Source organism: Diadema setosum, chromosome 21, assembly GCF_964275005.1.
Source record: "Diadema setosum chromosome 21, eeDiaSeto1, whole genome shotgun sequence".
Lineage (NCBI taxonomy): Eukaryota > Metazoa > Echinodermata > Echinoidea > Diadematoida > Diadematidae > Diadema > Diadema setosum.
The window spans coordinates 25,096,879-25,124,146 of record NC_092705.1 but is presented as its reverse complement, the minus strand read 5'-3'; the positions used below and the strand labels follow the sequence as shown (position 1 = coordinate 25,124,146).

Genomic DNA, 27,268 nt, shown 5'->3' with positions numbered 1-27,268 from the left:
CCCGAAACTAGCGCGAAAATAAAAGCACACGAATATTTTTGCTTGCCATTATGATATTATGTTCCAGTAGTTGATGTCTCGATTCCACGGAATTAAAAACACGCAAAACTCTTCTTACCCCGCCGAGCGCGAAAAATTAGTCGCGCGAAAATATCCACTTTTACAGTATTGTAAACTTACAGAGTCAGCAACTTATCTCGTGCACAGTGCTTGCACACACAAACATAATGATCACATCAAAATGCACAAAGACAGTTACATCAAACAATGTGAAAAAAAAATATCCAGTGGTATCAGATAATTTATTCACTTTGACTGTTTTCCATAAAAAAACAATAAAAAAAGTTGCATGTGTATAAAAAGAAAATGCTTGCGAGTCAACGTCAGGGCTTGTGATTACGAATTCCTCGCAAAACTTCTGGTATTATGAGATACTGACAGTTTGTTGCATTTGGCACTTCATAACTCATTTAGGTTTTGCTTCGGAAGAAACAATAGGGGTACCTCATTACATTTGTGGGATAGAATTCCAATTTCTTTGGTTATGCTTTTTTTTTTCTTTTTTTTTTCATTGTTTGGATGTAAATACATAGTGAAACAATGTCACCAGTGAAATTCTGTGGTTTGGCTTTTGTTTTCAGAGGCTTTTTGTGCCATTTAGGTTTTTTTTTCCTTTTTTTTTCATTTAAAGTAGATTGTTTGTGTGAATGAGAATTCTTAATGAAATACTAAGGAACCTATGTTGGCATCACTCATTTTTTGCCTCGGAAGAAAGGCACAGATTTTGCTCATGATTGGTAATTGTGAGTCACGTATGTGCAGTTTTCACACAACTTTCTTGGCTTGATCGTTTACTCAAAAAGTTGTGTAGCTCTTGCTTGAAAAATTTGGGGGTTACTTTTGGGCAAAGAGATTGGAAAAAGTGAAAACGAGATTTATGTACAAGAACATTGCGTAACAGTTGGTGACTTGCACCACTGCAGATGATAAAAGATACAAAAGTGGTGGCCCTTTGTTGAGCTGCGAAGTAAAACCCATATTCTATGGACTCTTCTTCTGAAACATAAAACAGCCGAAAAAATGATTTGTGATGGGGAGCCGGAGATTATATGACAGAATACCAGTAGTATTGTTTCACATCAGGGTTCCACTTAAAATACACTATACGGGCAATATAGACCATGGACAAATGATATCATTCTGCTAAACGAGCAATTTCCGATATGAAATTGGGCCAAACAACAGATCACACATTCTACCAATGTAATAGTCCAGTTTGTGAGGGTACACTTTCACTCAGAAAAACATAACAGATTGGACATATCACAGGCATAATGGGTACCTGGTACAATGGATTAAAGTTGCAACAGAAATTATGCCCAGGAAAGATTTTTGTTGCTGTTGTTGTTGTTTTAAAACTGAATTTACTTACATCATCTGTATTTTAATTCAGTGTCAAGTAATGGACATAAAAAATTGATCTTAAATCTCTCCATGCATTGGGGATCACATTGTTGTTGTTGTTGTAGTTGTTGTTGTTGTTTTTAATTTAAAGTCATCATAACATTAGCTGCATGGGTTTGAGATTTCACAATGATATTCATTGAAAATATGCATACCGATGTATCTGATACATAGCCTTACTGTCAGTGACACATTTACATCCAACCTCTAGCTACATAGGTCTTCAATATCGTACATATGTACATGATTTACATTTGTGAAAGTCTCCAGTATTATATGATGCTGTACATGAGGACCTACACTGGAGCAGGTTGCACCAAGATGTAGCACACAGAGCACTGATAACGTCAGGTGCACAGTGAAGAACATACTGTACGAGCTGAAATTTTCGCGTACAGATATTTTAATTTCGTGGTTGCGAGGGTCTTACTGAACTTAGTTATTCGCGCATTGTTATTTTCGCAGTTCAAAGGCGATTCGCGAAAATAACACCACCGCAAAAATTTCAGCTCGTACAGTAGTGTGTTTGTAACACCTGCACTGACAATGTAGCGTGTCATGCAAAGCAGGCTGAGGCAGAACTGTTACCTGTGAAAAAGGGTCTATGCAAACTATACTTCCCTATTCCAGTTGGATTGTCTGTATGGAACACAATGTTAAAAGTGTGTTTGCAATAATCTATGAGTTTAGTGAAAATCCTTTTGGATGTTGTGCAGTTCAGTCCTTTTTCCAGGCAGACCATTCAATCATGGCAAAGTTGTACACAATTAAAGAATATATACAAAATACTTTCTTGACACATGAGGCTATCTCATAAAATACTATCTTGTGTTTGAGGATATACAGTGTTTTACAAAACTTCGGTATTTTTCCATGACATCTACAAGTGTATAGCCACTTAATTTCTAAAACAGCTTTGCACACCACAAAATTACATATATACAGGTACACACAAGTTTCTGCCACGCTAGGTGAAAAGATAAAATAATTTCTCAACATTTGATGAATGCAATTGTTGTTCAAGTATCTCCGTGTTCTCCACCAATACGGGGCCAGTGTTAGAAGCAAACATTCCAGTTCTAACACTGGCCCATCTCTGTTTCAACCAGGAAAGTTTTGTCAGGAGACATAATAAATTTGAAAAAGATGGTTGACGATAGAACCCACAAACACTAGCTACTATGATTAACAATTTCTTGTCTGATGTCACCAATTCATTCAAAAGTGTCAGGATGAAATAATTCATTCATAAGTGCACATAGACCACAAGTTGGTTAACGATTAAAAGACAAAGTTTGAAATGTGATGCACACGACCAACTTTCTATTACAATCATCTCCATTATTCTGAAAAACCTTAGTAACAGCTGGCTGCCAAAATATGCCATTGTCATAAAGAATAATATATAGAGGCAATCTTGTAGCTTATGAATGAAAGTTAGGAAGCATGTGGTATATGGAGTAGTTGTGGCGATGAAACCATGATAGCAAAGGATCAATGTCTTCTTTGCACTGTGTTTTACAAGATAAAAAAAAAACTAACAATAATAATCCACCTGCAAATGCAAAACAGAATAACAACCCCAAAATATCAGGCTATGATTGCTTTCGCCGATAAAATAAATCATAGCACACGATAAATTACATCAATATTATTACGACATGATGTCTTAACTCAATTTATCATGATCTTTATAAAAACAAATGGCATGTGACAAAATACTTGGCTTATAAATTTTAAAGTTCATGATGAAGTTACTTTCAAATTTGTGCTCAGTATTTCATCAAAATATACAAAAATCATAACATTGAATGGAAATAGGACTAAAAGTGGGAAAATTGGGAGGGCAAGGAAACATGCAACGAATTATTTCTTAAAATCAATTTTCTCACAGACTTGCCCTAAAAACAAAAGATTTTTACACAGACACATGCATGGTGTAATTGCAATCTCCATGACAACAGTTCTTCAAAATGATAGTACAGCTACCAAAGTTCTGAACTTTCTAAACATCCAAACGGTCAAGGGTCACATTTGATGAAGTAAAGTGGCATATTCTTTGGGGGGGGGGGGGGGGGGGAAGAAAGAGCAACTGCTTCTAAGTCTCTGATGACACAACACCAGACAAGAAAAGTTTATCAAGGCAATCATGCATTATGCATTTTGTCTGAGAACCACACATGCCTAGAAAAGATTCCTTTCCAGCATGAAATGACAATCAACCGCCAACTGATTACATGGAGAATTGTGACTTAGCTGATCAAATTTTCTAACTTGCACAACTTCTGAATGCCTCAGGGCCCTGTCATGGTTTCTCCTTCTCCAAGCACCATCATTGCGATTTTCTTTTTTGGCTTTAGATCAATGCGGGCAGTAGCTGACTAAATCCCACGCGTATATGACAGAGACGGTGACGCTTATGGCGTTAGGTTTGAGGAAGAACTCTCACAGCTGCTGGGATCATAGCTCCAGCGTGTCGACGGCCGGGATCTTTGCCACTTCATAGAACAGACTGCAATGGAGGAGTGAAAAGAATACACCATTTGTCATTACTGCAAAGCAAGAAATATTCGCGGCATGAAATTTTCACTGATTGGAGCCGATGGCTTTTTTCGCAGCGTGAAATTTTTGCGAATTTCCATTGGCATTCAATCATATAGTGTAAACAAGAACTTAATAATAATAATAATAATACCTGGTTTTTATATAGCGCATTTCACACACTTCAGGGTTTCAATGCGCTTTACAGACTATTATTACCCCGGTCACTGGATACATTAGTTCCAACCAGCACTAACAGTGCTCATTCTCCACTCCCTGGGGAGCATTCCAGCCAGTCGCAGCCATTTTACAGGCGCGCACATGCTGATCAACCAACATAAGCTTTCTCATCCTACCGGGTACCCATTTATACTCCTGGGTGGAGAGCAGCAATGTGGATAAAGTGCCTTGCTGAAGGGCAAACGTGTCGGGCTTGGCATGGGCTCGCACCCACGAACCATACCACGCTCATGTCGTTCACAGACGAGCGCTCTTATCCACTCAGCCACGACACCTCCACCTCCACTTTCGCATGCATTTTAATTTCGCGAATCTTGGCTGATGCAAAATTAAAATGTATGCGAACATTTCTGATTTGACAGGAATGTCAAATGTTTCATGACTTTTTTCTTTCAAGTATCGCGCAACTTTTGAGACCAAAATTGTTGCGCCCGCACGTACCGTTTTGACACGACGCCCGTTCGAAAAAAATTTGTCAACCCCAAAATTGCTCCAAAACGTGATTTTGTGTACAAATCCAATGCAAATTGTGTTTTTTCAATTAATTCACATAAAAATTCATATCTTGACTTAGAATGGACGAAATTAATTTACTTTAGCATAATAAAGCTTCGAAAAATGTCTGTGACAAATCTTGGCCAAAAAACAAACAAAAACAAAAGGTCGAAAAACAAAAACAAAAGGTCGAAAAACAAAAAATACATAAGAAATTCAAAAAACAATCAAATACATAAGAAATTAATTTCGAATCAGATTTTTTTTTATCCTATGTCTCAGGAGAATGATACAAGAAACATTTTAAAAAAGAAATTAGCTTAATTAGAGCATTAATAAGTGATTTAGAGCCCCAAACTGATTTTTTGCATAAATTACAATAATTAATTAATATAAAATATAAGAACAATTTTTCGGAGAAAGCAACAGTACATTTTGATAGTATACGTCCCGGGCGTCGCGTGTGCCGATTTTCGGCGCGATCACGCGTTCCATAGGCGAGAGCTGAAGGGGGGGCACCCCCCCAGATATAGCATAGCCAAAAAAGCCCAGCCTGATTAGGGTTAAGTTGATTGCCCTGGCCTCACTGCATATTTAATTTCTAGATGGAGCAAGTTGCTGACATGGATATCCTGAAATATTTTCCACTGTTTTCATACCAAAATCACACATTGTCTATTAACTATCACTCACATACAAACAGAACACTGAATACAAGGCCCATGGCTCAGTTGCTCCAATGACTTGCAATGCAAACAACATTCAATAAATGCAACTCCATGGTAACAGCTGGTCAGCTTTCGGGATATTCCACGTAAGTTTTCATTGTGACATCACATGCAACTTGAGATGGGGATGCCTTTTCCGGAACAGGACCCTTATCTCTAATTTCCCATTACTAGATCAGAAAGAGAAGTAGCCTTTTGTCAAGGCCCTCTCACTGTATGGTGAAGAGAGCCTAGCCAAGTGGGGTTGTGCAAGGGCGTTTTGAGATCTGCTTTGCATCCTTTTGTTAGCCCTTTGAATTACCAACTTTAGCTCCCTGATTTCAGGAGCAAAAGTCAATCTATCTGTGTGTCTGTCTGCCCGAGCCCAATTTGCATACGGCAAATGCATGTAACCCCAGGTCGAAATTCCCATAGAAACCAGTAGAAACCAGTAGAGACCTTCTACTGGTTTTTAATGGTTTCCGGATTTGAGTGGTTTCTATGGGAATTTCCAGAGGGTTCCAGTAGGATTCCCATAGAGACCAATAGATTCAACTGGTCAAAAGACCAGAACAAACCAATAAAAACCAGTAGAGTCTACTGGTTTTCAAATGGAGTGTTAAATTTAAAGTTAGACCAGTAGAATCCAGAAGAAATCAGTACTGTTTAATGGTTTCAAGTGGAGAGGGAAACCTGTAGAGAACAGTACAAACCAGAAGAGTCGACTGGTTTCAAAACCGGGTTGAAAAAAGACAAGTCAGACCAGTAGAAACCAATACAAACCAGCATTTTTTAAAATACATGTTAAGACATTACTTGTCAACCAGTAAAAACCAACAGGTACCCGTGCAGCCTACTGGTTTGAAGATGGCTTTAAAAGAAGGGAAAACCAGTATGAACCAGTATAAACCAGTCACTTTTCTGCATGTATAAACAAGAATTAAGTCAAACCAGTAGAAACCAACAGGTACCAGTAGTAATGGCTTGAAGAGGGTCATACAATTGTGATGAAGTAATGACCAGCATAAACCAATAGGAACCAGAATATTCTACTGGCTTAAAATGGGGGTGTCGAAATATCAAGTCAAACCAGTGGTAACCAGTACAAACCAGTCAATCTCCTATACATGTAAAACAAATAAGTCAAACCAGTAGAAACCAACAGGTACCTGTAGATAGTCTACTGGTTTGAAGAGGGTTGTAGAAGTGTGAAGTTATACCAGCAGAAACCGACAGAAACCAGTAGATTCCACTGGCTTTAAAATGGGGTGTCAAAATATCAAGTCAAACCAGTGGTAACCAGTACAAACCAGTCAATCTCCTATACATGGAAAAACAAATAAGTCAAACCAGTAGAAACCAACAGGTACCTGTAGATAGTCTACTGGTTTGAAGAGGATTAGTAGAAGTGTGAAGTTATACCAGTAGAAACTGACAGAAACCAGTAGATTCCACTGGCTTGAAATGGGCTGTCGAAATATCATGTCAAACCAGTGGTAACCAGTACAAACCAGTCATCTCCTATACATGTAAAAACAAACAAGTCAAACCAGTAGAAACCAACAGGTACCTGTAGATAGTCTACTGGTTTGAAGAGAGTTGTAGAAGTGTGGAGTTATACCAGTAGAAACCGACAGAAACCAGTAGATTCCACTGGCTTGAAATGGGATGTAAAAATATCAAGTCAAACCAGCGGAAACCAACGAGTACCTGTAGAGTCTACTGGTTTGAAGATGGTTGTAAAATTGTGAAGTAATACCATTAGAAACCGACAGAAATCAGTAGATTCTACTGGTTTAAAATGGGGTGTCAAAATACTTCTAACAAGTCAAACCAGTAGAAACCAACCGAGTGCCTGCAGAAACCAATAGAAACCGGTGGATTCTACTGGAAGTTGTCAAACAACAGAACGTCGTTACAATGAACAACTTTTACGGAAAATTTTGTTAATTTTGTTATCATGGGGATATTAACAATTGCAAAAAAAAAATAAAAATATAAGTCATATATTTTGAAATAAAATTATACTTATGTAATTGTTATAACCTAATTGTCTTTAAACTCGTTACTCGAGTATGCTCATCAATGAATCCCTGGGACTCAAACGGCAACATGACGTCATATTCTACCGCGCAGCTAGCCGTTATGCAAACGAGCTACTTTTGGCGGGCAGCGCAATCCGCCGTCCGCTCCCCGGCCCTGCGCTGGCTGGCTGGCCGGCCGACCGCCACCGCATTCATATTTGAGCTGTACGTCATACTGTGCTGTCGTACACACATCAACGCACCCATCGCAATCCGTTCAACTCTGTCATCCAGCAGCCAATTATACCGAGAAAACTCCACTTACGATTGCATTTGTGTTTCGGAATGAGAATCTTCAATGAGCTCAGGAAATCTAAGGTTTAGTTAGCGGTAAACATTGACGTTTTATTTCATTTGAGAGTGACTTTGATGTCGAGTTTGCTTCCAGGCCGTATTCAACCATAGCTGATCATACTAGATGACGATCGGAATCGAAGCCGTGCGTTTGAACGCTACGTTTTTTTCGGTGTACTAGTACGCCCTACGGTATGTTTCAGAAATGTCGTACACCATACTACATGTATGTTCAAACGATTTGAAATGTGCGAGCTAGTGACATCGTGAAAATTGACGAAACAATCCACTGTGAATCCAAACTGTATCTGGTACTACCGTTGTGGTGGTGGTACGTGTCGGAGACTGACAATGCCCGATAATGGACTGTGAGACACTGGAACAGCTACAGCCACCAGTACGCAGTAGGTTCACTGATGTGCATAGCCATGCTGTACTCGATCGTCTGCAGTGCAAGTGTATGAGGAACCCGACTGAGACAAACCGAGCACCAGTGTTGGCCAGTTAGAAGGTTAGTGAGTGTTTTGCCTTAGACCTCTTGTTAGCCTAGATTTAAAGTATTATTAACGCTAACTACAAAGTTAGATTTAAGTTAGCTCTTTATATCACTCAATATCAGTTTGTGTGCCATGATGGAAACATTCTGTTTGCCACATTAGACACCAACAAAATAGTGATGATTTGAGAATACATGTACATTCATTTTTTCTCATCTACATGTATTTAACTTGTAGATTTATGTTGAATCGTATTTTGGACATGCAGTGAGCAAAGTTGTAGAAAAAAATGCCAAGCTTTGCTTATTTCATGTGTGTTTGTAAATTGTATGACAAATCTGTGACCATTTAAGGGTACAAAAAGCCAGTATACAATTCATAACAACAGTTCGTAGGGAACACCGCTTGCTAGTCAATCACCAAGTAAAATACAGGCTTTACCGGTTACCCGGTACATTGTAAGTGAGAGAAATGGAATTGCCAGAAACACTGTCTACCCTGTGCTAGTGATTTATCGATCGGTGGGTGCGGGTTTGTGCATTGAGTAGAATATGTGAAGTTAACTATAACATGCCCTTAACAGAGTCAGGCGTGCAAACGTAACATATGTTGTACATATGTATAAAGAGTTCAAACTGAAACACTAGTTGACCTATGTAATGATACGATTGTTGAATGTTGATCTCCAATGAAGAAGAAAAATGTGCTGATTTTATTAAACAAATGTTCTCAATTTGGCAAGATTTACGTAGTACAATATATCACTTTAACATCAAATATTGAAAATTGATTGATTACTCGAAGTTCTCTTTCTGTTTGTTTTGTCTGTAAGTATTAGGAGACGATGAAGACTAGAAGAAGCCAGCTAAGGTCGACTTGCGGAGCTCCGTTATGCCACGTACCTGGTATTTTGACTGCCACGAGTGGGCCCTACATCTTCCCTTGCCTTCAGAGAATGATGACCTCACTGAGAGTTTGGGCCTTCAGCATTTTGAAATCGTCATACAAGCACCAGATGGGCCCAACCAGGGAGGCCTGGCCAAATATTTGCTGTTACAAAAAGTGTATGTTGTCAGCTTGTCACTTCAGGAAAATTTCAAGATATTTTCACATTAGTGAAAGAATTATGTGAGCGAAAGAAATGTAAAACTGAGAGAACCATCATATTCAGCCAGACTCATCATCATCAGTGCAGAGATTTGTTAGCGACAATGTACTTTAAAGATTGACTGGAGGAAAAGGAGTGTCACTATGTCCTGTGTTATTCCATCACTGGTGACAGCGTAAATGAGGAAATACTTGTACAGTACCGTAATGTACAATGTACAAGTTTAGTACATACATGTATGTCAAAACCAGATGACTGGGCTTGGGTGATCTTCTGTGCTACAGTGTATCTTTACATTCATGATGGGTACAAGTATAAACTGCAAGAAAGTCAGCATATACTTAGTTCATGTACAGTATTTTGATTTTGCACAAGAGAGTTGCTGTGCTGGTAGAGGAGGGGAAGATTCCTGCGCTGTACTGATGGCAAAGGTATAGCTGTACTTGCTATCGGATAAAAAGACTTATGGGTGTGAGCCTGAAGTGCAAAACCTTCCGCGTCCATGCTGTGTTGTTTGTGCTCAAAGTTGTGTAATTGAATCATGCAACGGTGTACGCTGTATTTTTTTCTTTTTTATTTTAAATGGTCAAATGGGTAATGTTCAGTTTGATGCATTTTCTTTCTTTAAAAAAAAATTAAATTAGTGTAACCTTGCAACTTACAGACCTGCCAGTTTGCAAATGATAATGGATGATTTTATCAGGTCCCAGGTGAAGACACTTGACTTATTGTGAAAAATCTATGACTACTATTAGACATTGATTAAACCTCACAGATTGTGCATACCACTTTCCAGCTGACAGAATAAGGACCTATTATAGAAAGAAACTAGCCCAACCAAATGCTGTGTGCAGCAAAGGGACAGGGCTGTGTATATTTACAATATAGTAAGAAAGGTGATATACACTCAAACAAGGTAATTACAGGTGAATCGTATTTTGGTCCTTGACATAATGAGGTTCTCATGTTTTTAAAAGGCTATTAACTAACATAAAATGAGCTGCCAAGCATGCGTGATCATTTTGGTAATTGAAATCTATTCTGTAAACTTACATTCAGATGTGACTATGAATTTGTTTATTTGTTTATTTTCCTCTTCTTTTTTTTTTTACTCATTGCCTCTTACAATATCCAATCCCATTTTGGTGCCGCTTTTTTTAGCACTATCTATGATCGATGCTGTTAGTGTTATCTGTGTATGTACAGTAGATGTACCATGTACTTGGATGATGCCAGCAAGACAGCATGGTTTATTTTACATACATAATTATGAACATCTATTCTTTGCCAACCACCAATGCTGTATTTTGTTTTGTCAAGTGAAGGTTTGTTTGTCATGCCATCAGTTTAATATCTTTATTATTAAGTTTGTTTGTGTACGTATGAGTTTTGCATCCTTTCAGATGAACATTTTCTATGATTAGGGTAATCATCTTTATGTTATCGCTTTAACAAACAAATGGGGCATATGGAAAGTGCTCAATGACGGGAATGTAAACCTTGTATTTTTGATGTAATACAAATTTACATGTTTTTGGCTTTTTTTTTCAAATACCTGTCGAGGCCTTATTTGTCTTTCAAAAAAATAAATTCCTGTCACATAATCAGTTGAACAAAATTGTTAACTGAAATAAAAATTCTTTGGCTTGGCAAAACAACATGGTGAAAAAAAAAGTAATCTGAATAATGAATACAAATGTAATGTACTCATGTAATATGATTATCATCCGTTGACCTGTAATAAAATTTCCTCAACTTAAGACTGTATTTACTCCAGACTTACAGTGTGTGATAGAAGTCTCATGTTTTGATCAATGTATGCATACAAATGCAGTGTGAATTTGTGTGGCATGTGTTGTGTACATGTGTGCATTCTTAATTTTGAACATTCAGGTACTGTATGTCTCGTTCAGTCGAAAATTGGTTAGTACTGTACATTAGTTGATCATCTGGTGGCACCATTACAAATAGGTTTTTTGTCTGTTTGTTTGTTTGTTTGTTTGGTTTTTTTTGTTGCTGATTTGAAGAAGAATTTGTACTACTGGCGCACATCCATTATAATGGACATGGTTCTATGGAAACTTTTTTGCAATGTATCAAAAAAGTAAAAAATCACGTCCTTAAATTATTATCTGTATTTACAACTGTACTACTAGTGTACATTTACAATGTTCTTTCTGGCATTGTTGAGCGGTAACAACATTTTAATGTAACAAAAAGAAAACTGTCGGTCCTGAAGATGTCGTTATAATGGGAGTCACTTGAAGTGCAAGTTCTTCTTCCAAATGCATTGGTACATGCTGTTACTGGTTCAGTAGGAATTTCTTCTGGTTTCTACTGGGGCCAGTACAACATCTACTGGTATTCTGTTGGTTTCTTCTGGTTTCAGTAAGGCATCTACTGGTATTCTTCTGGTTCCAGTAGAAATTCCTACTGGTTTCTACTGGTTCCAGTAAGAAATCCTGCTGGTTTCTGCTGGCTCCAGTAAGAAATCCTGCTGGTTTTTACTGGTTCCAGTAAGAAATCCTGCTGGTTTCTACTGGTTCCAGAAGAAATCCTGCTGGTTTCTACTGGTTCCAGAAAGAAATCCTGCTGGTTTCTACTGGTTCCAGTAGGAAATCATGCTGGTTTCTACTGGTTCCAGTAAGAAATTCAGCTGGTTTCTACTGGTTCCAGAAAGAAATCCTGCTGGTTTCTACTGGTTCCAGTAAGAAATCCTGCTGGTTTCTACTGGTTCCAGTAAGAAATCCTGCTGGTTTCTACTGGTTTTCTACTGGTTTTGTTAAGATTTCTACTGGTTTTGTTGAGATTTCTACTGGTTCCAGTAAGAAATCCTGCTGGTTTCTACTGGTTTTCTACTGGTTTTGTTAAGATTTCTACTGGTTTTGTTGAGATTTCTACTGGTTTTGTTGAGATTTCTACTGGTTTTGTTGAGATTTTTACTGGTTCCAGTAAAAAAATCCTACTGGTTTTCTACTGGTTTTGTTGAGATTTCTACTGGTTTCAATGAGAGTTTTCATTGGTCTCCACTGGATTCTATTGGTTTAAATCAAGCATTTCTACTGGTTTCTACTGGTTCCAATAAGAATTCTTACTGGTCTGCTACTGGTTCCAGTACAAATTTCCTACTGGTTTTCTACTGGTTTTATTTCACTTTCCATATTGAAACCAGTAGAAAATCGGTCTCCACTGAACCCGTACAAACCAGTAGAATTCTACTGGTTTTAGCTCTACTGGTTTCTATGGGAATTTCGACCTGGGACAGATCTCCACTGGTGGTCTGTGATGCATGCGAACAGGCCGGACAACGCCAAGACAAAGAATGTGGGGAGCGCATCATTCCATTGGTCCACCGGAACCTGTTACTGTGACTATTCAGTTGGGTTCATGTGTCTTGAATGATAATGTGTGAAGCAGATATCAAAAGGCCCTCACGGAGTCGCGCTCAGCTGGGCTCGCTTTAGCTGGGCTCGCTTCGCTTGCCCATTACAGCGAGAGGGCCTTGACAAAAGGCTAAAAGGAAAGATCCAATGGTTCTTAACCCTAACTAGGCCGAGGGGGGGGGGGGGGGGGCCTCCGAGGCCCCCCTCGACGTTCCGCGCGATGTATCGCAATCGCAAAAAGCTATCGCCGCGACGTTTCGTGACTTTTTTCTTTCGAGTCTCCCGCATGTTTTGACACCAAATTTGCGACGCCCGGGCATGCGGTTCCGAAGTTACGCATAAATATGTACATGCATGTCAGACCAAAAATTGCTCAAAAACGTGAATTCGTGTACAATTCCAATGCAAACTGTGCTTACAGGCAAATTTCATAAAAGCATGATTATTTTGGTGTTTTACTGATTAAAATCAATGAATAACATATTTTCTTGTTTGGAGTGATGTCGCGGACAAATTTCATCGAAAAAACAATGAAAAACATAAAGTCGAAAAACAAGGAAATATATAAGAAATTCAAAAAACAATAAAATACTTCAGAATTTTTTCTGATATCACAATTTTTTTTATTACATTTGCTAAGGACACTAAAAAGAATATTTACACAAAAAATGTGCCTGTTTTGAGCTTTATCTTATGATTTATACCAAAGTCTAATTTCATGCATTATGCATTAATTAATATTAAAAAAAAAATTAGCATAATTTAGCATAAATGATAATCTTTTTTTTAAAATTAACTTCAAGGTATTTTAGATTACATCTTAGGCAATGTGTGTGCCAATTTTCGCCGTGATTGTGCGGTCGACGGCCGAGATCTGGAGGGGGGCCCAGGCCCCCGGCCCAGGCCCCCCCCCCCCCCCCCCCCGGCTCTATCAACTACCTAAATAGCCCGGCCTAGTTAGGGTTAATGGCCCTCGATCTACTACGCCCAGGGTTGGTAGACAGCCACACACTCGAGACAAGTATACAGAAAACAAACTTGGTGCTGGAGGAGGAAGAACATAACAGGATGTGACAGATTAGGAGATATAAGTAAAGAAAAGAACAAGACAGCTGACTGACAGACAAAGGAAACATACTTTACAATGGGAAACTCCACATCCTCATAGACAGGAAACATTTCACAGACGTTTGAACGAAAGAGAAAGAAACTATGGTAGAAAGCAAAACCTCTCATACATTATATCAAAGAATAGACCTCCTGTCACCTACTTGTGTCATTCAGAAATCATATTCATACCAGACAGTTCTGTTGTCAATAATTTCTTCCTTTTCTTGTCTATTTTCTTGTTCATATGATTTGTAGTACAGGTGATTGTAAAAAAAATAAATAAATAAATAAAAAAACAATGAATCAAACACTAAAAAAAAAAAGATGATTGGTGCTATTTCCAGCATGAAGGTATTGGTATTTTTTTATTAAATCCATCTCTATTTCTATATTCTTGATTTTAACAATATGGCAAATAAGCTTTTTACTTCATACGATTCCACTGCTCAAGTTTTGTTCAACTCAACTATGCATGTAACAGATCCTGCTTCATTCATTCATCGTGAACAGCAGGGTGCATAACCCAGTGAAGTGATCCCGTCTCACATCCAACTGTCCCCACGGAAGACCAGCGAGTGCAGCTGAATATGGGCTATCCTGCCATCTTGTCAGATGGAGAATGAAGACAAACGAACAAAAACAAACACAGAGGATTTTGTTTGTTTGTTGTGTGAGGCAAAGGAGAGAAGGGCTGAGGAATACTTACGGGTGTGAGTATTTGTTGCGAATGGTGGCAAGTTGTTTGTTGGCTGATCGTTGGAGCATCGAGTTGAGCTGGAAAATGGTCTGCTTGAGGTCCTCCTCCTGGTAGCCAGAGTAGTGGATCAGGGTGGAGTCCTGTCAGATGGGCAGATGGCAAGACATGAGATATGGTCAAACGATACATCTTAATCAAATCAGTTTGTGCACTGGAAATGTAGAAATTATTTCAGTGTAAAAATTCTCATGCATTTCACACGATGCCACCGTAAACATGGAAATTTTTGCGGTGTAGAAATTTCTATGCATTTCACGCGATGCGCAACTTGCGCAAACATTTTTGCTTGCTATGTATTCATAGCTCAGATCTTGATGTCAAATTCTCCTTACACTGCCGAGTGTGAAATATTACTCACGTGAACATTTTCATTTTTAACAGTACATGTATTTTATTTTGTGTAATTCTATATCAAGAAAAACTGATTGAATTTCTTCTCAGCATCTGATCATGCAAATTTCCATAACTCCTTGATTGTATGTACTTACAAAGAAAAAGAAAAATAACCAAACTACAAAAATTTAATTGTAGTGTACTGAAACTTTTCCAAAACTATCAATGCTGCCACATCGGCAACCAAGAAACCTCATACCTGCACACCTCTAGGTCCCGTTTCATAAAACTTGTTATCAGTGACAACTGCCACATTTATGTGACAAATTTGCTCTCAGCCAATCAGATGTAAGGATATCATTAGCTTATAACAACTATGACAATTTGTCACCGATAACAAGTTTTATGAAATGGGGTCCTCTCTACAGCCAAAAGAGCATCTGCCATACATACCCACTCTCCGCTGCCCTTCATGTGGAATGCGAGTCGCAGGGCCGAGGCAGCCAGGAGGGAGTCTGCTACCGTGATGAAGGTGCTGTCCATGAGGGATGTCTCCAGGATGAAACGGGCCAGGGTCAGGGTCTCGAGGGTAGTGTGAGCACACTGGGGGAGAAGGGCGGGGCAGGGCGGAACCAAACAATGAAATACCGGTACTTCAGTCATTAAAGTCACTGAACACTGTTGCAAACATTCATTTTTCAAAATGAGGGACATTCCAAAAAGCGCATACATATGTACATGCGCCAAATTGTACACTCACTGTGAATGTTAATCTCCAGCTGAGATTCCCCACGAGGGCAGTGTCAAAAAAAAAACCATATCATTTTTTCTACCTCTATATACAAGTGGAACCTGATAGAGGGTACAGTCCTCAGGAAATATTTGTATGTTTGAATCAATGTACAAACAGTCACTTCATTTACTTCATTCACATACTGATTTGTCCATTTTCTGGAAGAATCAACAAAGAAACAAAATAGACAACAGGAATGTCAACCCAACTTGTAAGTTATAACTGTTTTCATTAAGAAACCCTCTTTGAAATAAGACTATTGTTAGATTTTTAGAAGGAATTATAACATAAAAATTGAGTCATGTAATCATCTAAGAATATTGTACTCTGCTGACTTTTCATCATGCCAAATTACGCATTCCATGAAAATTTTTTTTTTTTTTTTTTTTTTTTTTAAACTGGTCAGACAAAATCTTCACAACGTAAAAAGGCATTGCTCAGTAGCCTCTCTGGTGGGTACCTTTGCGTATCTCCTGAGGAAGCGGTACGAGAGGGGTACGCCCAGGTTGAAGTTAACGGTCTTGAGGATTTTTCTCTCCATGCTGGTGAACTGGTCCCTGGAGTAGGCATCATCACAGATGTACAGGAAGTCATCCAAGGCTGGAGGAATTCGCTCCTGGAAGCAGACAAATTAATAAAGAACTACAAATGTCGCTATGGCGACTGGTATGCCTCCGCCATAATGCATGGTTCTCTGAATAGGCCTATAGCGCAATGTCTTGACAATGTGTGATGACAGTTTCACATAACTGGCAAAATATTAAAAATGACAGGTTTGTCACAAATGCATTGAATGTTCACTTTCCTTGAACTAGGTAATTTATTAGGATGAATGGCTATACTGTCTAATAAGAGTGCAGGTATTTAGGGATTTGTACCCAACTTTTGACCCTTTTATAAGTTTAAAGAAGAAGTGAAATTTAGCACTTTCTCTTGACCTTTGACCTTTTGGCCTTTGACCTTTTGACAAGAAACTTCCAAGAGAATCTGTATTGGGTAATACATGCATACACTAAGTTTCAAGGAAAAATTCTACAGGCATTGCATAGATGAGAGGGAAATAATGACAATTTGATGAGTTGGCCTCGACCTTTGACCCCCTGACCTTTGACCCATGACCTATAAATACCCTAAATGATCACTGTCAGTCAGTACATGCATTAAGTTCCATGAAGATATATCTTGAAATATTTGTGAAATATGGAGAAACTAGAAATATCACTGAAGGTGATTAATACCCCCGCCCCGTGACGACAGTCTTACCCAAGGAATGATCTTTCCTTGATCTTCTGCCATTTAAATGCCGTTACCATGGCAACGTAGCTTCCGACACGTCCAAAAAATATGTCTTGCATATCTTCCCACCAAGACTATTGTGTGTGCCACATTTCATAAGCTTTTGTCAAAAACTGAGGAAGTAGTTCAATCCACAAGATCTTTCCTTGATCTTCCGCCATTAATATGCCATTACCATGGCAACGCAGCTTCCGACACGTCCAAAAAATATGTCTTGCACATCTTCCCACCAAGACCTATGTGTGTGCCACATTTCATGAGCTTCAGTCGAATACAGAGGAAGTAGTTCAATCCGCAAGATCTTTCCTTGATCTTCTGCCATTTATATGCCATTACCATGGCAACGCAGCTTCCGACACGTCCGAAAAATATGTCTTCCACATCTTCCCACCAAGATCAAGGTGTGTGCCACATTTCATAAGCTTTGGTCAAAAAACTGAGGATTGAAGTAGTTAAATCCGCAAGATCTTTCCTTGACCTTCTGCCATCAATATGCCGTTACCATGGCAACGTACTTTCGGGTACTGTCAAAAAATGCGTCTTGCACATCTACAACCAAAGGCACACATCTGTACCAAGTTTCATGGAAATTGGGCAAAAACTGAGGAAGTAGTTTGCAACACAAAATTTTCCATCATTTTGGCTCATAATATGTGAGCTGTTACCATGGCAACATACTTTTTGTCACTGTTAAGAAATGTGTCATGCTGACCTATATCCTAAGACAAACATTCAATATGAATTCCATGAGAATTGGAAGAACACTGATGAAGCAGTTTTGCCATGAAGCATTTTGCCCTATATTTCACCAATAACATGCCGTTACCATGGCAACGCACTTTTTGCCACTGCGGAAATATGTGTCTTGCACATTAACATATTCAGATGAACATCTGTACCTAATTTCATAAAAATTGATCAAAAACTGTGGGAGGAGTTCGCGACGCAAGATTTGTACCCATTTTTGCCCATAATATGCCGTTACCATGGCAACATACTTTTGGGTACTGTCAAAAAATACATCTTGCACATCTACAACCCAAGGCACACATCTGTGCCAAGTTTTATGGGAATCGGTTGAAAACTGAGGAAGTAGTTCGCGACGCAAGATTTGCAACGGACCAACCGCCCGACCGTCCGCTGATTCCTATATACCCCCTTCAAACTTCGTTTGGCGGGGGTATAAAAAGTTAAATTTTAACATTTTCACTTGACCTTTGACCCTTGACCTTTGACCTTGTGACCCTAAAATCCAAGCAAAGTATTATCCCCCAGGATATACCCTCATACCAAGTTTGATGTAAAACCACCACACGGTTCTTGAGATATCGACAAAAACAAAACGGGACGGACGTACGGATGGACGTACGGACGGACGACCCGAAAACATAATGCCTCCGGCCACTTCGTTGGCGGAGGCATAAAAATAAAAAATATGGCAATAAGCATATACAGGAACTGCTTGCAAGATACATTGTGTACATTTTTCCATGTACTTTAATGCAGGGTAACATTACTAGCAATGTCTTTTTCTATTTTTTTTTTACAAATATGAGACATAAATTGAAATTGCAGTTGAAGATACCTCATTCCAAATAAATCAGACTCCATATTTTATTGCCCTCTGCAAATCAGCTAGAAAAGTGAACCCTACCATGATAAACTGTAGGCCACAAAGTCATTCAAATGAAAATCAAATCAGAACATGACTCAAAGGCCCGTATTCTACTGTAGACCAAGGTTTAAACCCATTTTAGACTCACCTATGGTTTAGCTAGACCCGAGGTTTAATTTTGTATTCTGCTAGCGAGGTTTAGTTAAACCCAAGTCTATTTCGGGTTTAAATTAAACCCGAAATAATCTTTGGTCAAGCCACCATGGTGCCCTCAATGGAAGAAGAAATTCTCCCTCTCTGAGTACTTTTCTCTCCACAAATCCACTTAAATATATTATTGGCAGTGTATCAGCCACATGAGCGTGAATTTCTTGGATTTTGAATAGTTTTTACGGGTATTTATGTCGAATAAGGGCATGCTGTATTTTTGCTTGCGACGACTCGTGAAGCACTGTACATTACTGTACAGTTTGTGTACGTGTGCGACGCACATCACAGGATACATGATAAGCGTATAGCGTAGCGCTATTATATTCCTGGCTAGCTAGCTTTGAATGCTCAGTACCAGCAGAGCCATCGCGCCGTGCCGGCCGGCGGCACGGTTGCTGTGTGCGCTGGATGGGACATGGCTTTTTATGTCGATTGAATCGTGAGTTCGGAATGGATTGGCGATTGATCAAACCAGGGCTTTGAGGTAGGAAATTGAATAAAAGCTTTTCTCTTAAGATTGTCAGTTTATAAAAATGGAAACCATTCTAAAATTTAGAAATAGATCTAGGCCTATATCAACCCTGTCTCGATATCATTATTAGAAGTAGATTTTACCTACCGTACCACACTAACCTAAACTTTTAATAGATCTAACATTAGTCCTAACGTTACAATAATGTACTCTAGTTATTCGAATAGGTTCTACTAACGTTAGTAGGACCCTACTCCTAACAGTTAGTCCTAACGTTAGTCCTACGATCTAGGTTCTCGATCTAATCTATCTAGATTATCTATGCCAAATCGACCTCGGGCTCTACCCTCTGCTCTAGTCCTACATTGAGTTCTTGGTCTAGTCTTCAGGTTATTTTCATCGTAAAGTCTAGACTAACGTATACTTATTAGTACAGGGAGTACTAGGACTAGTATTTCTAACATTCGAGTCTCTTCTAAGTGTACAAGTACTAGATCTAGTACGTAGTCTCTTAGGCGTATCTCGTGTGTACACACGTGTGGCCGGCAAGCTAGCTGCAGGCAGCTGCTGCTGTATCCAGCCAGCCACTCGTTTTGTGCCATTGGCATTGATCTGTGTGCTGGTACCTTTACCAGTCATCGTAAGTAGACTCGATTTAAACTCGAAATAAACCTCCTCCTGGGTAGGTTTAATTTAAACCCTATTTAGACCACAGCTGGACTTAGCAGAATACCAATTAAACCTTGGTTTAAACCTGGGTCTAAACTGGTGGTTTAAACCCAGGTTTAAACCCCCAAAACCCACTTTAGACCCAGGCGTGGGTTTAAACTCGAGTCTAAGTTTTTAGCAGAATACGGGCCATAGAGTTGCGAATCACAGGAGAAATTTTACATGACCACCATGTTGTACAGGAAGAGTGATCTTTGTGTTGTCAATTCATTTTAGAAACTTAGTCATTAAATAAACTCATCTACAAGACTACCCCTGTAGAGCAACACACAGGTACTCCATCCTTGGACATGACGATTACCCTGTGGACTTACATCATATTTGCAGGCGATGAAGAGTGAGGTAGCGCCAAGAAGCTGCAGAAGGTCCTTGGATATCGTGGCCCTGGCCAGGTACATGTCGGTCAGCTTGACTGCCAGGTAGAGTGTCTCGTGATTCAGCTCGAAGTTCTCCTGCACCTCGACCAGCCAGTCCACAAGCACCGCCCTCATGTGACGGGATATGTCCGTCTGGCGGTCAAAGTAGTCTTCGATCTTATTTGATTCCTTGAGGTGAATGAGACAAGAAGTGCCAAGGCTACTGAATACTTTTTTTTGTGCATTTATTTCTGGAATACTGTAGGAGTGGATATTTTTGCGTGAGTAATTTTTCATGCTCGGCTGGGCTGAGATGAATTTCGTGAGTTTTAATTCTGCAAAATCAGAACATTAATCACTGGAACATATGGTATGCAAAAATATTTGCATGCTTTTACTTTCGCACTAGCTTCTGGTTGTGCAAAATGCCAAAAATTTCCATATTGTGAAAATTTCCACTTTTACAGTAGAGTAAAAGGACTGCCATATTATTGGCTCAATATATCCACATCTCTGTTGAATTATTCAGAATAAATGGCTGCTACAAAACATTGGGCATTTTGTTCATAGTTTCCTGGTCTGTCGGTGTCAACAAAATACAGTTGTTTGGATACTGTCGGTACAAACTCTCCTGCTACAATATTTGGTGGAAACGAATAGCAATCTTGTTACCAATACTGCACTGGCACTTAAATGTTTCATTTGATCTTCAGGAAGTAAAACGGAGGAAATATTTGTAACAATGAGGACATAATGCTGCCATGCCTGAAGACACATTGGGAGTCACTAGGGTAGGTGACAGAGACCAACCTCTTTTTCTTTGAGGTACTTGAAGATGTGTGCTGCGTACGTCGGGGCGAGATGTGGGTCCCCTTCATTTTCTGCATCGATGTCGACGTAGTCCTTCTCCTCGTCATCTTCGTCCGCATCGGTCTCCCTGGAGTCCAGGGAGATGGCTGCCACCTGGTGGGTGAAGAATCAACAGGAATACACACTTTGGTAGAAGATTATCTCATCTAGCTTGAAGGCACTGATGAAGTTACCAAAGACAACAATCCTTGTGAACTTTGTGACTCGCGGAAAAAAGTTACTTGTTTCAGTTCTGTCTGTAGAATAGTGATGATTATGTCCTATAAACATCAAACTGTACTTGATGAAAAAAAAAAAAAGAAGAAGAAAATAATGACTTCAGCAGTATCCGTTCAACATGTAGATTATAGTCTTATGCTAGATTATACTTGTACAGATACATTGTGCAAAGTCTGGAGGTATGTAACTCTGTAACAACTCAGTGGTAAAGACATGACATGGAAACATTGATCATTATCAGATGGTCATGTTGTAAAGATGCTTTGAACACGTGCAGTACTGTAATGGAAGATCGGCATTTCAACTGTCATCTACTGTATATGCTGAATATTTCGCGAGGTTTTATTTTTGCAAATTTCATGAGTCAGATGCTATTTGCGTACTTAAAGACATGCGAAAATATTGATTCTGATCCTGACATGAATGTGACGTGCACTCATACATTCCTCCATGTAGTATACAGTGAAACCCCGTTACAACGAGGTCCGTGGGACCGGCGATATTACCTCGTTATAACCGGTACCTCATTATATCCGTACGTATAAAAAACAAAGAAAAACATAAGCACGACATCATATACCCATAAATGAAACCTAAGGACATCCTTTGCGTTGTTATTACACAATTATGGATCATTATTATTGAGAGAATAAAGGGAAATTATTTGTGAATTAGACGAAAAAGTAGGGGCTGAAATGAGTTAAATCTTAATTGTAATAATTCTTGTTTGTGAAGTTTTTCTAAACACCAGCGCAGATAGAGTAACATACAGGCCTTGTTTTAACCGTAACTTGCGAGGTATTTTTACGCTGTTTGTGCCCAGCAGGAATGCGATGATTTAATTAATCATTTCGGCTGTTATCTTGTACAACGTATGATCGTTGCGCCCGAAGGGCTTAAAAATGCGTTCTCTATTTTCTTCCCAAAAATCTCTTTGCGTTTTGTACATCCGTTCTTGAAAAATATGCGACAGGATTGAATGTGGAAGGTTGTGATCCTTTTTACGCAAATCTTTACCTGGTAGACCTTTCTGAAAGAAAGAAAAGTCGTCTTTGTGAAGTGCAGCGTTAAAATTGTAATAATGAACAAACCCAGATCTATTCAAACTAATAAATGCATTGGTTTCTTTTTCTGATTTAGGTTAACATGCGTCATTCAACTTTTTTACGCTACTTTCACCTAGCGAGATCGCGATGATTTCAGGGTAACATACATGCGGTGTTTACCGTTAACTTGTGAGGTATTTTACGCTGTTAGTGCCCAGCGGGAATGCGACAATTTCATGAATCATTTCGGCTGTAATTTTGTACAATGTATGATCGTTGCGCCCAAAGGGATTAAAAATGCGTTCTTTAATTTCTTCCGTAAATCTTTTCGCGATTTTTACATCGATTCCGTTCTTGAACTGTTAAATGCGTTTGTTTCTATTTCCGAACAACTATCTTTTACGCTACGGTCACCCGGAGAGATTGCGATGATTTCACCAGTTATTTCGGCCTCAATCATACACACTCATATTTGAATTATCAGATAAATACTAAATAGTAAATAAATGCGTTTGTTTCTTTTTCTGAACACCGATTAAGTAGGTTAACATGCGTTATTCAAAAAATTTTAGTAATTTTACGCTACTGTCACTCGGCGGGATCGCGATGATTTCATTAATTATTTCGGCTTTAATCATATACACACTCATATTTGCTAACCAGCAAAAGAACTGGAATTCGGAACTAAAAACGGAAAGGATATAATGATGAGTTGCACACGCATTTCAATTGTCCATTTTTGGCCACAGGTGTCGCTACATGAAAAGTTTTTGAATGCGTTATCTTTTTTTCGCCTCATCACGCACGCGTATCTCGCGAAAAAGAAAATCGAATGATTATGTTTGATAATTCAGTAGGAACATCGGAAGGCATTCTTGTGTCTTATTGCGTGGTTTAGAAGAAAAAATGGAAGGAACGGTTCTCTGCAAAACGGGAAAAAGACGTGGATAGCGTGAATTCGGTTTTCAATGTTTCGTTTGTCGCGTGTTTGAAAGCGACAATTTAGTCAAGAAATGGAACCTCGTTATATCCGATCAAATTGCTTATGTTTTTCTTTATCATGATGCACCGAAATTGTCCTCGTTATAACCGGAATCTCGTTATAACCGAACTCGTTATAACCGATTCGTTCTGCCATAGGTTTGCATGCAAAGGAAAACGGGACCGACGCGATCACCTCGTTCAAAGCGGTTTCTCGTTATAACCGAACTCGTTATAACGGGGTTTCACTGTACTGTACTCCTCAATTGCCAATTTAAACACTCCGAAATCGTTGGGAATTCCTGATTCGCGAAAATTTAGACTCGCTAACTACATGGTGTATACAACATATCCATAAGTCAAGAGTGACATGGCAGACAAAAATTACTTACCGCATCTTTGATTTCTGTAGCTGGAGACTCCTGAGCTAGATTCTTCTTATTCAGTTCCTCCACAGAGAGAGAACTTCCAGAGCTGAAAGTCAATTTGAAGAAGGAGAGTGATGGGAGGTATGCCGTAGTAATCATTCACAACTCTCAAGAGAAGCAAGTAGATATGACATTGGCAATTTGCTAAATGCGTGAAAAACCAGTAATGCATTGAATTTCATCGAGCCAAGCTTGCACAAAATGAAAACTTCTACAGACAAGAGCAAAAGTAATGTTGTAATTACACAAGAACGTGTATGGTCTCATTCCAATATTTACACCCGTGAAGTATAAAATTGGTTCCATGGCATTTGCTCTGGTGACAATTGCTCTCATGTAATATCTGCATGCTAATAAAGGCAACTAACCTTTCTACAAACATAACCCTAATTTTAAACCTCACGTCACACTAGACCTAAAATCCCATCACAACTCTAACCCTAACCAACGCTGTACACTGGCACTGGTTTGATGGTTCTGATAAGTAAAAATCACTGTCAGACCAGTAACTTTTTCAGAAATGGGAGTGGTCAGTGAGTAAAAAATTGAAAAACCGGGTACTTGCTGGTCCGACTGACAGGCCGGACCAGTGGAAAAAATGGGTTAGTGTGCGGCCCTGCCCTAACCCTAAGTCTTTGGATAAAACAAGGCTGTAACAATTGTATAAGGCCGTAGCAATTGTCGCAGAGCAAATACTGTGTCACCTATATGATGAACTTTCAGTGTTTGCCACCTACGATTGGAACAATCAGATAGAATGTGACTCTCAATTTCAGAAAAGACTCTTTCACAATGGTGTACTGACAGTTTCAAAGCAAGCATGTGAACAAATTGTGTTGTCACACATCTTCAGGTCTCACACAATATAAATAGCTGTCTCATGCAGGTTTTTGGTATTTGACCTCAGAGTATTCTACATGCCTCCTGCTCGCAGATGCCTGTACAGACATCTCTATCTTACCTCGTTTCTGGCTTGTCACTTTCAGGCAGAATCTCCTTGACTGCCCGCTGTGTCTCCTCCTGGATACGCTGCTCCCTCGAGGTGGCATTCTCCTTCAGCTTGGACGATGCCTTCACGGGAATGGAGGACTTGATCGGAGGTTTCTTGGTCAACGCCTTCTTGGCCGGCCCGAGCACATTCTTGCTTGTTAACGCCTGCACACAGATAAACGGACAGACAGTCATACACATGAATTCGTGGCACAAACACATACACACATGCACAGATGCACAAACCTTCCGGAAAGTGGCTGCGAAATGCAATGCACTAAGTTGTTTCACACTCTCAGACTTTTAGTTGTCATGGTAACTCATTGTACTCACATTCTTACTCTTAAAGCTTGCAGGATATTCAATAATGGTACCCCAGAGATTACTACCAGTTGTCATTCTTTTAGAGTGTCAGCAAAATCCTTTGTTTTGATTGGCTGAGAAGCTCTGGTCAATGACTATTACCACGGTAATTGTCAGAGAATGACAACTTGTCAGGGCTGACAACTTTGAAGAACGGTGCCCAGTGCCATTCAGTTCCACATGATGTCTACTTCTGGTTCATACACACAATATAGAATTCTCCAATACATATGAACTGTAAATGTGAGTAGATCATGGTATGTCCCTAATACAGGCTCAATTGCAGTTATCAACAAAGCATGGCTTTTTTTTCCCCACATACAATGTCACAGAACGTTGACAGGTAATCGTGACTTTGACACCGACAGAAATCCATTCACATGCTATGCTGTAATGCTGGATTCCCTAAAATCATAACTTACATTAGTGATGTCACCAAAGGCTGCCCTCTTCTTATTCGGTGCCTGGAAGTTATGGCCCAATTCGCTTGATTTCCTCTTGGCTCGAGTGACCATCTGTGTCTTGTCTTCCCGAATCTGAAGGGTCAAATATAATACATATTTTAATATTAGATGCAAGGACACTTTGACAGAAATATGACAGAAATAATTACATACTTATAAGCAAATAACGGTGACACGACATTTGCTCCTGTGACAATTGCTCTGGTCTTATTTTTTTCCAAGCACTTAGGGTTAGGGTTGGGATAGTGTTTTAAGTTTAGTTTGATGTAAGGATTAGGATTAGGACTATGTGTTTTGGTATAATTTACAATGTATGTTTGGCTTAGTATGCAGATATTTCATGGGAGCAACTGTCGCAGAAGCAAATGTAATGGAAATAACATCAGAATGAACGATACATGGTATGTGAAAAATTGTTCATTTGTGTATGAGATCCTATAAATACTCACCTTGCAAAAACATGTGGAACTTTTAGACTTGACTTCACAAAGGAAATTCATATCCAAACTATGTATGGTTTGATTTCAGTACATATGGTCTCAAACAAGAGCAAAATACGCATACCCTGCACATGAGGGTGTAAATCGTGAACGTTCAGTATTGGGTGTTTGTTTGGCATGTGCATCGATGTTACCCATTCAAAATTTACATAATCCATGGGAACCACGGCCTAGACTTAAAGTACCCATGTCTATTTCTGCCTTCAATAAAGGGAGGATACAGTATTAGTTAAGATGGGGATTGAGCTTTTAACTTTTTGTGCGATACGAAGAAACCGTCTCTGAAATATTACAGAGCATACTATTCTATGTGGAATTCAACATTTATTTGAAGAAAATTGGTTTCTAAATGGCTGAGATATCCAGAAAACAAAGTAAAACAAAGCGAAGGGATCCTAACTAAAGGTTGATCTCACCTTTTATTAGGATTTAATGATTGCTTTAATTCAGATATCTCAGCCATTTCAAAACCAATTTTCATCAAATAAACATTGAATTCCCCTTAGAATTACATGCCTTTTCACATTTCATAAGAGGTTTCACATTATCTCATCAAAAGAGTTAGAAACCTGAAGCCAGGACTCAACTAACTGCGACCAGCCCGAACATGAAGCGTTATATAACTGTGTACAAGGAGCGCCTGGGGGTTAGGTCTCAACCAAAACTATACCATCTCTTTACAGTTCAAATCAAATTTTTTATGAAACTTTCTTGGTCATGTTCCGGTTTGTGCCTTAACTCATTAACCTGTTGAGGACGGACTGATTTTGCTACAACATGCATTTCCCATAGACACCTGCCCGAGTATACTCGGGACTCGTCCGCAATGGGTTAAAGCTACCTTGAACATGGAAAGAAGTTGCACTGGTCAGTAGGTTTACCTGTGCAGACACTCCCCCTCCATTTCTCCTCATGAGTGGCAT

At 39.2% G+C, this 27,268-nt stretch overlaps 1 protein-coding gene across 1 annotated transcript; it reads right to left on the bottom strand.

Moving 5' to 3' along the window:
- Positions 1–283: 283 nt before the first annotated feature.
- On the bottom strand, positions 284–27,268 carry LOC140244432 (G2/mitotic-specific cyclin-B3-like). Its single transcript, XM_072324071.1, has 10 exons — positions 27,227–27,268; positions 25,804–25,917; positions 24,990–25,183; positions 23,993–24,074; positions 21,295–21,447; positions 20,443–20,673; positions 16,267–16,422; positions 15,467–15,616; positions 14,630–14,760; positions 284–3,976 (listed from the first exon to the last, which is right to left on the bottom strand). Exons 1-10 carry the CDS (start codon positions 27,266–27,268, stop codon positions 3,925–3,927), a joined length of 1,305 nt encoding a protein of 434 aa, XP_072180172.1. The 3' UTR covers positions 284–3,924.